General features: G+C 35.7%; 1 protein-coding gene across 2 annotated transcripts in view; it reads right to left on the bottom strand.

Moving 5' to 3' along the window:
* LOC124605105 overlaps window positions 1-15,472 on the bottom strand; it is a 190,263-nt gene that overhangs the window by 107,009 nt on the left and 67,782 nt on the right. The window contains exons 6-7 of one of the 2 annotated variants that reach the window (XM_047136555.1): window positions 8,011-8,022; window positions 3,864-4,026 (exon numbers count right to left, since the gene is read on the bottom strand). In XM_047136555.1, coding sequence (XP_046992511.1) covers window positions 3,864-4,026; window positions 8,011-8,022 — 175 coding nt within the window. The remainder of the gene's footprint in view (window positions 1-3,863; window positions 4,027-8,010; window positions 8,023-15,472) is intronic. The other variant, XM_047136556.1, reaches the window with a different exon arrangement.

Genomic DNA, 15,472 nt, shown 5'->3' with positions numbered 1-15,472 from the left:
AATAGGTGATACCAATCCACAATGCTCTGTTGCCTGTGTTTTTTTTTTTTTTTTTTCCTCCAGTAATTCCTTCTATTGCGACCATTAAACATCTCACATATTCCAAAACATAAAAACTCTTTTTCTGCTTGGTCACCAATTTGTCAAGGTACTGCACTTGTAACACCAGCTGGTGGGTACAATGCAAACTTGGTGAGTTTACAGTTATATTCACGCATCAATTATACTTGTACATGCAATACTTTGGAATATACATAACTTGGAAAACAAATGAGTAATTTATAGTAGTCGTGTATTAAAAAGTATCAAATGTAAGACAGGGTAAGATTTTACAAAACATTTTATCAGAGTTTAATTTTTAAGTAACCTTGCAGAACGTAAAAACGGAAGACAAGGACGTATCAATATGTGCAACATCATTCACATCTGGTGAGAGCACCAGAAACAGGAAACTGCAACAATCACAGGCTCATCGTATGAACTCCCATAGTGGGAAAATGTAAGGCATCCAGCAGCAGACTCTTGTCATTTCAATGATAGACAACATCTGGTGAGCAACCCTATACAACCAATACACTCTCCTTGCTATAAGGTACAGAAGCTACTGCTCCACACACACTCCTACGTCAATCACACATTGCAGGACATACAGATTAGTATGGGTACAGGAAAGTCACTTCCATGTTTTCAAAACTTGGAATGAGTTTGCTAGGACTGGTACATCATGTACATGTTGGCAATATATACTAAAAGTTACATGACGTAATTAATCCCCCATGTCAACATAAAGACAAGCTGTGGCACTATTGTCACACGAGGAATGCTTACAGCAAATCCAACAAAGCCCTGAAGTGTGTACCATCATCTCTCACTGCCAAACAGTACACCAACTTAGTGTCTGACCATATACATCAATTTATTTGTGTGCAGTATCCCACAATGCACCACACCATCCGATAAGAGAAAAAAAAGGAAAGATTACAGTTTAACGTCCTGTCAACAACCAGGTCATCAGAGATGGAGCACATAATTGAATAAGGATTGGGTGGGGAAGGAAACCAGCCTTGCCCCTTTCAAAGGGGCCATCCCGGCATCTGCCTTAAGTGATTTCAGGAAATTACAGAAAAACTAAATGTGGATGGTTGCGTGGGGATTTAAATTGTCATCAAGTGAGACATGCACATCTTGGGCCTAACTGCGTGTTGTAGGCATCAGTTACACAGCCTTGGGGCAGGCTGATTTTCCTATGCTTTCAGTTTCTCTTAAGGGTCCATGCTATGATGTACTGCAATGTTAACACTTGAATGAACATTTACAGAAAGCATAAAATGTTATATTTATTCTTTGGTGAACTCTACTTCACATTCAATTGATGCAGAGTTACGATTTCTAAATCATTAGCAATATACACGTCCAAACAGTATGACAACTTAATTACACATTCTCAGTTTGTCTTGCTTTATGGTTCGTGATGAACACCTAAGATGAAAATATGATGATTCATTCACACTTAGTGGGAGTCTATCTGTAGAGAGTTGTTCACCAAATCCAGAATAAAATTTCATTAACCAGCTCTTCTGATGAAACTTCTGGCAGTGTTGTTTACAATACTTGCCATCACCAGCAAAACATTAGTTTTGTTCTATTAACATAAAATGAAGGTCATTCTTAAATAAGAAAGGTAGACAGAGGGCTGCACAATAAGAGAAATGTTTAGAAATGAAGATATTTGAACAGAATTCAATCTTTTCAAAATGAATGAAAAAATACAGAAGTTTCTTGAAGATGACACCACTTCGTGAAATTGCTAGTCCCTGAATTTCCCAGAAGATCCTCAATTACAAGCCAAATGGGAAGAGAGAGAGATTAGAAGACCTTGCAAAACATGGGAATGGATGTGATTGTGAGTTCAAAACAGACAGCAGCCTAAACTTACTAAGGCTGGTGGTGATGACTACAATAACAACAAACCTGGCACATTAGAGGTGATTTGTTTCTTACCAGGTAAAGCTGATCAACTGAATGAATTACTCCAGGTACCTTATATGGCAATCTGCAAACTACTAGTTAAATATGATATAAACAAGTTACTATTCATTAAGTTCTCGTATACTGTAAAGAAAGACATCTAGAATAAAGGCTTCAAGTAGTAGTCCACATAACAATGGCCAGTTTGTTATGGGATACTACATACTTCATGCTGTAACTTTAATCACATCTGGCAATAAATTTCAATGGTCAACTGATAATATTTCATAATGATGTTCTGGATCAGATGTTGCACAACTGTTCCCAAACATATTGATTACAAACATTTCCACTGTATTGAATGACAATTGTAGTACAATATGATATGTTAACTCTGAGATTTATCAAGACTAGGTTATTCTAATTACCATCTGAAGATAGCAATCAGCCATTAAGTTATTGTAAAGCGGGGTGACTGAATGGCAAGGTAACTCTGATCAGAAATTTAGAGTCTTTTTGACGTAAATGCTGCACTCTACTGTGTAAATATGGAACTAAAGTCAGAGTTGTTAAATATCACCAATAATCAATACTTTCAGATGATATGACAGTTGATATGAAATAATGCTGTATACCAACACTAGAAAATAAAATAATTTTCTGGAAATGTAAGTTCCTTCACAATCGCAAAAACATTTGCCTATTATTAGAAGCATTTTTGAGTTTAGAATTTGAAACGAGTTTTTATGGGCAATGTTAACACTTGAATGAACATTTACAGAAAGCATAAAATGTTATATTTATTCTTTGGTGACATAAAAATATAAAATGTGAAGGACTGTCTTTCAAAGGGTGGCTTTGAACAGCACCTTCCCACATCAGCTCCATGGAAAATATGTTTTAGTGAAAGTTTCCTCCAAAGAAAAGTGTAAAATATTATGTTGGATATGTTATCAATGATGATGAAATTACACCTTTGAGGAAATGGCATTCCAAGGTGGAATCAGATGAAGTTTTTTTTTTTTCCTTGTGTGGCCTGAGATGACATTTGTAGGATTATGCCTGATTCTAAGGTAGGTAGAAGGGGAAGGCTTCCTTTTGAGTTTGAATTTGATGTGTATGACATCTGCTAGAGTGGACACTCTTTCCTGGCAACTTCCTTTCTTGAAGAGTGTTTACAGATGTATTTCTTTAAAATGTGATAACTTTTTTTTCATTACTTTTGTTAAAGTCATACAGACTGTTTTGAAAAGATCTATTTTTAAATAATTTTCTTATTTCATAAGTAGCTCAGCATCCATTTCCATTATTGGCAAAATTAAGCCGTAATCATACGAACAGTTTCAGGTGATTAAAGAAAACTCATAAAAAAAACACTCAAATTTTTCAAAATAAGTTACTTTCAAAACTATATTTATAAACAAAATATCATACTGTTTCATATGATAGGGGTGTCATTTAATAGTAATTGGCATGACTCCCACAGAATAGGCAAATGTTTCCATGTTCAAAGTGACCTCGACCCTTGGGGTAAAATTGAACAGTGAAAAATTAAAATAAATAAAGAAACTAAGCATGGTGGATAAAAATGTGTACTGCACTTCAACATATTCAGCAACACCTCTTCCAACTTCCCAAAAAGTTTCATGTCAATATCTTGAGAAGTTCCTATTTAATTAACAAAATTGAATTTAAAATGTTTAAAGTCACCCCGCTTTGCGGTATATAAATCACAAGTGGAAAATATATTACGTTTCAACTTACTGTGATGGACAGAGTAAATTGTAAGACATATACACTTTTAGCAGACTGTGCTCCTTTTATGTATACTACTCATTAACAGTTACAAAGAAATTCAAAGTAACCACTGAGATAGTATGTGTTCTAATACTTACGTGATGCTAGTGTATCTGGAGGGTAACGGAAACTAAATATCCAGTCGTCTTCAACCTTCAAAATCCTTCCTGTGATACGTGCATAAAATTCATAGTTTTCACGTCCAAACAAATTGCTAACTCCAAAATTGTCGATTAGAAATTTCATTATTCTTGTTGCCACCTAGAGGTGAATTGAAGATTAATAATTACAGTGTCTTTTAATTTTATTTTAATCATTTATTTCTGACAGTAATGTGAATAAAAGATAGAACTAACTAGATTCAAGGAAACATATAGCAGTTTCCAAAGGAAAAATCCACACAAAATGCACGACTATCACATTGAAACGGTTTTACTAGAGAGATGAGACAGACTGTTTTTGCAAAATGTACGAAAATGTAAAAACAAAACAAGAGAGGAACTTCTTTTATTATCCTCTTACTTCTGTGGAGATTAATCAATATTCTATTATTAAGATAAAACAGAAAAAATGAAAATAGTATTATACTCAAATGTGTAAGACAATTCTTGACATACGGCAACAAAATGAGAATACACTTGAGGAAACTGTAAAACAACAAGAAATCATGTGGGTACTCTCATCTTAGGGGTCTTAGCGAACTGCCCTACTTTCCAATATATCCTACCATCCAAACTGAGGAAGGAATTAACAGTTTCAAAAGCTAGGCATAGTTTTATGTGCTTTTAAATGTGTGTATTGGCAGTACTGGAATGTTACCTTCTTAAGATAACAGTCATTTAAAATAACCGATTAAATGTAACTTGCTGGCAACTAATGCCCAAACTGTAATTCCAAAAAAATACTACAAATGCTCATATTAAGGAGAGATAAATATTATAAATATTGTGAAACAACATCTGTTATGTAAGTTAGTACATTAGAAGGCTACTCAGCAATTTTGTATGTTAATAAACCTTTGAGTTATGTCTCTTATTTGATGGACATGGGCATAGAATATCAATAGCTCACATGTCCCATACAATGTGCATATTATTATACATCAGATTTTATTTTAGAAATCCTTATTTGATCTCCTACTAAATACCTTTCCAGTATTATACTTAAGACATGAAATTCCAGTAGACATACAATTTCTTGAGCACTACTTTCTCACACACTGCTACACTACACATGCAAATGTTTATTAATAGTTGTTACTGACACCAACATTTTCCCATGGGTACACTGGCAACAAAAACACACACAGAAAATAAATGTATATTTTAGTAAATAGGACTTCATGCAGTAAAACAAAGGATGCATTTTCTGCTACAATTCTTTAAGAACATGGTTTGCAGGCTGTTGTTCAGTCTCTTTTGGAATTATCCTTATAACTGTTTAGTGGCAAAGGACACACATTGCTGTTTTCTAAAGCTGCTGTACAAAGTAGAAGTCACTGTGGGACACACACAAGAAGGATATTATCATAATTACAGAATTAATCAATACACTGACCATGGAAAACAGGAGTTTTTCAGCGTTCTTGTAAATAATACATGAAAGTCATTGTATATGAGCCTAATCAAGTTGTGTGCATCTACTGAAAGACATGTAAAAGTGTATTTGACACCCCTTTGTGCATGTGTTCCACAATGTAAGTACATCACGAATGATTGGTTATGCACAAGGAACCACCAATCATATATATTTTGGAATCAACAGAAGCAAATGTCAGTATTTTGATGGGACAAAACATTATGATCATCTGCTTAATAGTGTGTTGGTCCATCTTTAGAATGCAATAGGGGGCAGATTTTGAGTGCTATGGATTCAACAAGTGCTTGATATGTTTCCAGAAGCATATAGCAATAGATGTCTAAGCACAAATCAGGCATTTCCCACAGACTAAAAGTCGGCAGAGCTGGTGCCTGGTAACATACCAGATGTGTTTGACTGCATTCAGATGAGGCGAATTTGGTGACTAAGATATTAAAATGAGTTCACTATCATTCTCCTCAAACTGCAGGTGATTCTGGTGAACATATTTTGCTGACTTCCACCTATATAGGGTGAAATGACCATCATAATAAATAAGAGAAATTAAGAGCATTTATTTTTTCCCATGTGTTATTCAAGAGTGGACAAGTTGAGAAATAGTCAAAGTGGTTCAGTGAACCCTCTGCCAAGCACTTAATTGTGTACTGCAGAGTACTGATGTAGCCTAAATGTAAATGAAGACTGTCTGTTGACATGGAAAGTTATGAAGCTAGACGACATCATTACTGTTAAAAGAAATCAAACAAGAAGGGACACAGGTGGTCTACAATAATGTTCATTTGGTCCACTGGTCATCACAGTGCCTTTGATTATTATCACAAGTCCAATGGAAGCTTAGTTTAATGTCCTCCATAGCATAATGTGGCTCTCTAATGAGCTGTGTCCTTGACGTGGTGCACATTTTGAGAAACCGTTCATATGGATGATGGTGTATCCAGATATAACAATCGATCGGGCATAACAAGAAACATGACTCATCTGACCAGGTGACACACTTCCATTGATCTGTGGTCTAACCTCGATAATTCAGTGTTCACTGTAATAGAAATGAAAACTTGTTGAGTCAACAATGAAACATAGTGGGCTGTCTAGTTAGGAATCACATGTTCAACAATGTGTGCTCCAAAACACTTGCGTCTGCACCATTATTGTACTCAGTCATTAGATCTACTACACATCACAGCCTATCCTGCTTTGCAGAGCAAGCAAGCCAGAAGATAAGCCTCTGATCTTCGCATTCTATGATGAGGCATGACTGTTCAACACCTTGTCACCTACTTGTGGTTTCACCACACATTAATCATTTTCCACAGAAGCTCATAACATTATCACACAAACAACCAAGACAGAATTGTTAGGCACTGGGCCTTAACGCACTGCCATTTATCGAAGTCACATATCTCAGTGCATTTCCCCTTTTAGCTACAGTTAATCCCCATTCATCTCTGCTTATATACATTCCTCACAAGCCTATAATGCCATCAAGCATCACTCAGTCTCATGCTGGGTGGTGATCACAATGTCTGGGTTCATCAGTGACATGCTCAACCATTATTGAGCAAGACAAAAGCTGAAAAATTGAGAATACTCACTGGGTTTTTCATAGCAAGCAAGGACATAAGAAAAACTGCAACACCACAAGACGAATATCTAGTAACACTATTTCTCAAGCATTAAATGTGCCAGTTTATATCATCCTATTATATGCATCCAATAACACAAAATGAAATGAGAAATATGTTTGGAAAATAAAGGCACAGATGCACCAAAATTATTGCCTTATCTCTGGTTTCTTGTAATGACAATTTATTTGCAGAGACTCCATAGTTTTAGTCCTTGTTTTATTTCAAAATACCAGTCCCATCAGTAGAAACTTAATAAGCAAGATACCGACTAATGGAAACAAAACACATTTCATTTAACATCTTCATTAGCTGATGCACAAAGTGAGGATGACACAAAACTTATTATTAAAAGGAAATAAAGTGTGGTTACACGTATTTGATACATCTGCTGCCACTATTAGTTTCATGAAATGAAATGTTATATACTAATGTATTAATAATTATGGAGGCACTGTGTACACTGTCACCAATTCAGCAGTACAAGAATAAAGAAAATGAAAAACAATGCTAAGAAGGTTCGGTAATCATGCTTCCTGTTGAAGATCTAAAGAAAAAAAAAAAAACACCATTCTCATACATTTCTAAACAGAAATAATGCAATTACTTATTAAGACATTAGCTTATAGTATCATCATGCTTTTCTTCCCAAGAAAAAGCCTTTACTGAAATAAAGTAGTTTAGTTGGAAATGTCAAACATTAGTCTGTAAAATGTCAGCAATAAAGATCTATATGCTAAGCTCTATATTTAGGTTGCTACACAAATTAACAATAACACATCCTTCACATAAACAAATTTTTTTCCTTTAATGAGACCACTTTCAATTCCAAGTCAGCCATAAGTCAGTATTTTTATGTAACAGATTATTTGTTAAAAAAGCAACCCTGTCTACAAATTACAAAAAAAGGTCCAGGGTATAAAATAAGGAGGAAAACAGCTTACTGTAGTCTCAGTAGTAAAGCCAACTACCTTCAGCAACAAAAATTAAACAAGAATTGCCAGTAGGCTAGAATGATACTTACGGAAACTTCAGCCTGAAATTTGCAGTTTTGATGAGAAAAAGAAAATTACAAAAGACAAATGACCATGTAATAAAAATACTGTCATTTCAATAGAACTACTTATATACAAACAGTAATTTGACCTGCATGCTCTACACAAGGGATTTGTGAAAATATATAACACAGTGTTTTTGTGAAAAAGATCAGATATACAGGAAAGGCCAAAATATTTAATACAAAGTGTTTTTAGAGATATGTTTGACAATTAGATTATTTGTAGACTACTAAAGATTGGGCTACTTATGTTTTACTTGTATGCAAAGTTTGCAAGACAAGAACTGTAATGAATAGAAATGCGAATTTACAAAAAACTACAGTGTGTCCATTCCTTTGTCTCATAACAGAGTAAAGTGTGCATTAAACTGGAAGTAAACTTCACAACGTCAGTCGCATTAGTGATTAACATTATTATTAGCACATGCAGACAGGATAATAAACTGTTATATGCTTTATACAGCTTACATCACACAAACAAATGTTGTAGTGGGTTACCAATAACAGAGATTAAATGATTATGCACACAGCCAACATAGAATTGTTACAGAAATCAAATGCTCAGAATACATCGTTCTACAATTACACATTTATCTTTCTTCATACGAGATTTGTTCACCTGGACCACCAAACCTAACTGAACTTTTATGTTTTTGTAAAACCACTGTCCTTCACATCTAGAAACAGATTTTTCCAAATTTCTTTATCGGTGCATGATTGTGCCTGCAATTCAGAATATGTTATCAACTGTTTCCTATAGAAACAAAGAAATAATATTGAAACTGAAACTAATAAATTAATATTTAAAATATTTGAGATAGAAAAGGAGTACCTATTAGTCAGCTGACAAAACAAAGACTACAGGAAAGCCAAAAAGATACTTATATAAAATGCAGATTAACTGCTAGTTCAGCATGAGTTGTACGACAGGATTCAAAATTGACAATTGACTAACAACTGAGACACGAATTCCAGAATCATACTCAAATATTAGTCACATGAAAATCCTGAATTCTTTTCTAAGACCATATCTTTCACCTGACTCCAAATCCTTTTTCCCTTGCTTTCAATAACATAGGCATTTTTCATTGCAGTGAGATCTTTTCACAAAATCTGAATCACCAATTTTTTCCTCTGAATACAAAAACATTTTCTTGATGTCCACCTAAATAAGGAGCAATGACCATTGTAATAAAACACCAGAAATCTATGCTCACATGGAAAGATTCAGGTGTTCAATTTTCCAATGTCCTATTTGAGATTGGAATGGTCAAGAAACAGTCTGAAAGTGGTTCTGTGAGCCCTCTGTCAAGCAATTAACTGTGAACTGCAGAGTAGTGATGTAGATATGGGAGCAACTGCTGCCGTGATGGCCTTTTCATTATAAATAATACCTTGACACTGTTAACCTGATGTGATACAATATTGCAGAGACTTTGTTATTCTGAAATACAATGCAATGTTCCTTCGAACATGCATACAGATCTGAATGAAAATTGCATCGTAATGCGGAATAACACAGGCACCACAACATCACCAACACCAAGCAAGCGACTCTGAAGTAAAATGTCTCCTCTGTATGAGAATATATGTAATGGATGTACAAGTACAGGTTGTAGACACACACGGTTGATGACATAAGGAAGTTTGGGTCTGGCATGAGTCATGCTTAGATAGCTAAATGGTAAGGTGTCTACTTGCGATAAGCAGAAATCTGGGTTTGAGTCCTGGTCTGGCATAAATTTTCATTGTCGTCATTCCATTATATAGCTGTTGGTTGTCCATATTCACAACTGCTAATACACTTCAAGTTCGTTAACCTGATGTCATACTGGCAGACATTGTGTCAACGTCTGCAATGGAAGGGTGCCAGTGATATCACCACTCCAACTGGAATGTAAACAACTGGTCAAATTTCTCTGTTGTCTCATCTTTAAATATCACCTATGGCATCATTAAAGTTACAGATGCTGTCCTAATTAAAGTTACTCTTGCATGTTCTAACATCTACGACTCTTTTGGTGATAAAAAGACCCAGTAAGTTGATACATTAAAGATTTTTTCTTTCATCAAACATAATAATACATTATTAGTGGGGATGTGCTTTGCAGCCACTAATTTTCCAAATCTTCATTTTTAATACATTTTTGATGCCCTCCACAACATTCAAAACCTATAAAGGCTGGGCTGAATGGAGGGGCTGCTTGCACTCTGACAAGTAATGTTATAAAAGTCCAATGATACTGAGGCCAAGACTGTTCTTACTCAAGCCTTGTTTGCTCAAGTCTCTACCCATTTTACTACATGATGCCTCATACAGTGGAGTGCAATATGCAGATTATTTCATGACTGTTGGGCATCTAAGTGTTTCTTGGAGAGCACCGTAATTCCTGTAACTGTTCTATGGAACATGTACTTCAGATGTTTAATCTCAGACTCCAAATGGTATGTTCCTGAGGCACAACTAGTAAAAAATTCACCGTCTGCCTTGAGAAACTCTGATAACTCTATGTATATGAATTGCCAGTAAGTTTTCCATATTTGAATCCTGTACAGCACCTCAGAAATGCATGGGAGGGACAAACTATGGCCCTTCAGCACCTACCATGGCTCAACATCTCTTGAAAGCTCTATACCAAGAATGGCCTTGAATGCAATAAAGGTGATTACCTCACACAGAAAATGTCAAATTGCTGATAGAAATATTTGGCAACTAGGAGTAACCATAATTCCAATTAACGGTTCTGTTGCTGTGGAGGAGTTTTTCCTTAAATAAGATTTATCTGTGCCAGAACTTCGCTAATTTCATCTTTTGGACAGTTCCAAGCAGCAATTTTTTTGTTATTTAGCTTTAACTTGGCCCCCTACACCATTTGACACCCTTCTCTAGAAGTATGTTCTCATTTTTTTTGTCCTGCTTAATTTTTGGACGCTAAGTAAGTAATGGGTAGAAAATCGAATGGATGCTTTGGTCTTTCAGATAATAATACTGTCTAACATAGATCTCTGAAGTAGACCAAACACACTAAATAATTTTGAAATCTGGTGACTGTTGTAGCGAGAGGAATAGCAACAATTCATCCTCTTGATCACAAAACTAATCCTGGGCAATGTCAGTTGTTTGAAGGGGGGGGGGGGGGGGGGAGGAGGAGGCTGTTGTCTTTGAGCACAGCATCACCATTGAGGAGCAAACATAGTACCATGGGATGAAGCTAATCAACCAAAATCGCCACATAATCATTGTTAGTAATGTAACCTTGCAGAATAACCAGAGGATCCATGGAATACCACAATATGGCTGGCCAAATCATCACCGAAGCCCCACCAGTTTTCACTCTTGGGACCTAAAGTGACCAGAACTTGGAAACAGTCTGAAAAAGGACTCATCTGGCCACATGACTTTCTTAAATTGTTTTACAGTCCAGGTTTTATGGCTTCAGCACTAAGTTTTTCTGTTACAAGCAAATGCATCACTGAAGAATGGTTTGGAATTCTAGCTGTCATCCTCTTATTTTTCATCACAATTGTCATCTATGAGCATCTGTCATGATCACTCAACAAAAACTTTTGTCTGCAATTTGACTTAGTGCATGATGTTTTTCCACTAGTATCTACATTTGTGTTGAAGCAAGCATTTGCGATGTTTCCGTATTTTTGTTCAACCCCTGTATGTGACTCACTTTGGAGATGAACTTTAACAATAAATTCACAGTATATATCTAATGAATATCTTGTTCACAATCTCAAGAAGAATTATTTAATTTGAAATTTCTGCAAGCTGCAGGCAGCTGAATGAAGAATATTAGACCTAAAATCAACAGTTAGCAGATTTCTTACGCAGGGATGCAATGTGGGAATGGGATAAAAACAGGAGTAATGTTGTGTAAATTGAATTTGGAGATACTGGTACTGAAAGAAATGTTTCTTGCTCAGTCTCCACTGTAGTGACGTTCACAGCTAGGTAACTGTCCAGCTACGGCATTACCATTGCTTCCCACTCAGGTGTCTGCCTGAAAACTGCAACCTTCACATTGCAGCAGCTCTGTAACACAGGTTCACACTAGGAAGACAAGTAATACTTTCTACTAAATAACTGCAACACTAATTTTATAGACTGGTATTATATTCTTAAAGAAATTTTTTCACAATTACGATGACCAAGTCCTCTACACTTTCAAATTGAGTGAGAGTAAGACAGACACATTACTCCTTAATCCTTAATGTCTCAGGTACGGTCTCTCAGACCGCTAGCATTTACTGTTATTCTGTTGCTAATACATAGTGGTAGGGTAGGAGATTACAGCTTTGTCCAGTAGTACTTTCTTGAAGCTGCCGTGGTTTCCCTTGCCAGCAGCCACTTGAATGTGATGTTTACCTATATTATACTGCTTTATTCATGCTCGTAGACTGCGAACCACACCTGGGACTTTGCATTCTAGATTCAGTAGCCATGTCTTCATCTGCTGTTTTTGTTACAGACCCTGACTTTGAGGATACTGTTTTGAAATGGTTTGAGGAAAGTTTAGGAAGTGGTGTTGGATTAGATGGTGACAATGAAATTGAAAGTGGACATAATTCATAATAGGAACGACGTGAAAGTGAAAATGAATTTGTTTTGGCACCTGAGAATTCCTTGAATGAAACCAGTGATCAAAGTGATGATGACAGACATGTAGAAGAATCTCTATCTTTAGCTAAAGATTCTGCTGGAAATACATTTAGTCAAAATCTCTCGCAACGGTGACCAATGTCATTAGTTTTCCACATGTTGGACATAAGTAGGATGAAAGCATTTGTCCTTCACAATTCCTAAAAAGACAATACTTTAACCTATCACATACCCTATGAACTTTGTGATCCATTCATCGTATTTTGAATGAGGCAGAACCAAGAGCAGAAGTTGCTGTAGAACAATTAGAAAAATGCATAACATGCTCCATCTGTGACATAAAAAAGGAGAGAAAAATATCTTATATTTGTCATAGTTGCAAGAAGCCAATCTAACTTTATTTCTCTACGAAAGTTTACAGTGAGTGCGAAGAAAATGTCTGAGAAGGAAACTAAAATCCTGAAAAATACTAGTGTAATTTTGATACTTTTGAATGTTTCATGGCAATTTTTTTTATGTTTTTATTATTACATATAGAATAAACAATAAAAATAAAGCTAAAAGTAAAATTTAGGGTCCAGCATATTTGAGTTTTCAAAGCATTAACGTTATCATATAATTTATGTTCATTTTGTGCATTTTTTGTTTAAATGCATTTTTTTCATAAAAAATTAACTGTAAAATGTATTTGAATATATTTTTTGTGTGGTGTTAATGTAATGTTTTACATAAAAGACTGAATTGTTACAGTGAAATAGCTGAATGCAGTTTTATGGCTATTTAAATGTAGCAGTCTGTCAGACTGCACCTAGGACAGAAAGTGACAAAGAAATGATCTTGGAATCTAAAGGTTAACTGCTGCCTTTCAGTGTTTGCAAACGTCAGTGTTTAGGTAAAAGGGACGAGTTACCTGGTAAGCATCCATTGGTAAAGTTCAGTCATCAAAGCCGTCTGCCATGAAGTAGAGTGTATCATCTAGGCTAAATAGTGTAGCACCCACAACCATCAAAAAGAAACTCAAAGTATGTCTATTAAAAAAAAACATAAAATGCTGTTAACATCTTTTTAAGAGACAGTCTCCACTCCTTCCAATCTGATCATATAAGAATAGAAAAGTTGTGGAATGATTTCAAAGGGAGAGTATCTACAGTAATTGATTTATAAATTAATAAGTGATGGCACTGACCCCTCATGGTATCCAAAATGGGTCAGATCACTGTTGCAGAAGCAACGAAAAAAGCATGCCAAATTTAAAAGAATGCAAAATCCTCAAGATTGGCAAAGTTTTGCAGAAATCATAAATATAGCACATACTTCAAAGTGAGACCCTTTTAATAATGTCCACAACAAAACTCTGTCTCGAAATCTGTCAGAAAACTCAAGGACATTCTTGTCTTATATAAAGCACAACAGTGGCAAGATGCAACCAATACCTTCACTGTGTGATTACAATGGTTAAGTCACAAATGACAGAGCCACTAAAACAGAGTTATTAAACACGATTTTCCAAAACTCCTTCACCAAAGAAGATGAAGTAAATATTCCTGAATTCCAATCAAGAACAACTGCCAAGAAGAGCAACATAGCAGTAAATACCCTCAATGTAGCAAAGCAGCTTAAATCACTTAATAAAGGCAAGGCCTCTGGTCCAGATTGTATACCAGTCAGGTTCCTTTCAGAGTATGCTGATACAATAGCTCCATATTTAGCAATTATATGCAACCGCCCGCTCATAGAAAGATCTGTACCTAAACACTGGAAAATTGCTCAAGTCACACCAATACCCAAAACGGGAAATAGGAGTAATCTGCTGGATAACAGGCCCATATCACCAACATCGATTTGCAGTAGGGTTTAGGAACAAATACCGTGTTCAAAGATTATGAATTACCTTGAATAAAATGATTTATTGACACATAGTCAGCATGGATTCAGAAAACATCGTTCTTGTGAAACACCTAGTTCTTTACCCTCATGATGTAAAGTGTGTCATTGACAGGGGATGTCAAAGGGATTTCATGTTTTTAGATTTCCAGAAAGCTTTCGACACTGTTACTCACAAGCACCTTCTAACCAAGCCGCGTGCCTATGGAATATTGCCTCAGTTGTGCGACTGGATTTGTGATTTCCTGTCAGAATGGGTCACAGTTCACAAGAATAGACAGAAAGTAATCGAGTAAAACAGAAGTAATATCCGGCGTTCCCCAAGGAAGTGTTATAGGCTTTCTATTGTTCCTGATCTATATTAACGAAATGGGAGACAATCTGAGTAGCTCTCACACATTGTTTGAAGATGAAGTTGTTATTTACCATCTTGTAAAGTCATCAGATGACCAAAATGAATTGCAAAATTATTTAGATAAGATACCTGCATGGTGTGAAAAGTGGCAATTCACCCTGAATAAAGATATGTGTGAAGTTATTCACGTGAGTAATAAAAGAAATTCGCTAAATTTTGATTATGTGATAAGTCACACAAACCTGAAGGCTGTAAATTCAACTAAATACTTAGGGATTACAATTACAAATAACATAAATTTGAACGATCGCATACATAATGTTGTGGGTAGAGCAAACCAAAGACTGTGATTCAATGGCAGAACACTTAGAAGGTGCAACAAGCCTACTAAAGAGACTGTTTACACCATGTTTGTCCGCCCTATTCTGGAGTATCGCTGTGCGGTGTGAGATCCACATCAGGTGGGATTGACGGATGGCATTGAAAAAGTCCAAAAAAGGGCAGCTCGTTTTGTATTATGACGAAATAGGAGAGATGGTGCCACAGACATGATACTGAATTGGAGTGGCAATCGTTAAAAC

Source organism: Schistocerca americana, chromosome 3 (genome assembly GCF_021461395.2).
Source record: "Schistocerca americana isolate TAMUIC-IGC-003095 chromosome 3, iqSchAmer2.1, whole genome shotgun sequence".
Classification (NCBI taxonomy): Eukaryota; Metazoa; Arthropoda; class Insecta; order Orthoptera; family Acrididae; genus Schistocerca; species Schistocerca americana.
Note: the sequence above shows the minus strand (reverse complement) of the source record. Positions and strands in the feature narration are given on the sequence as shown.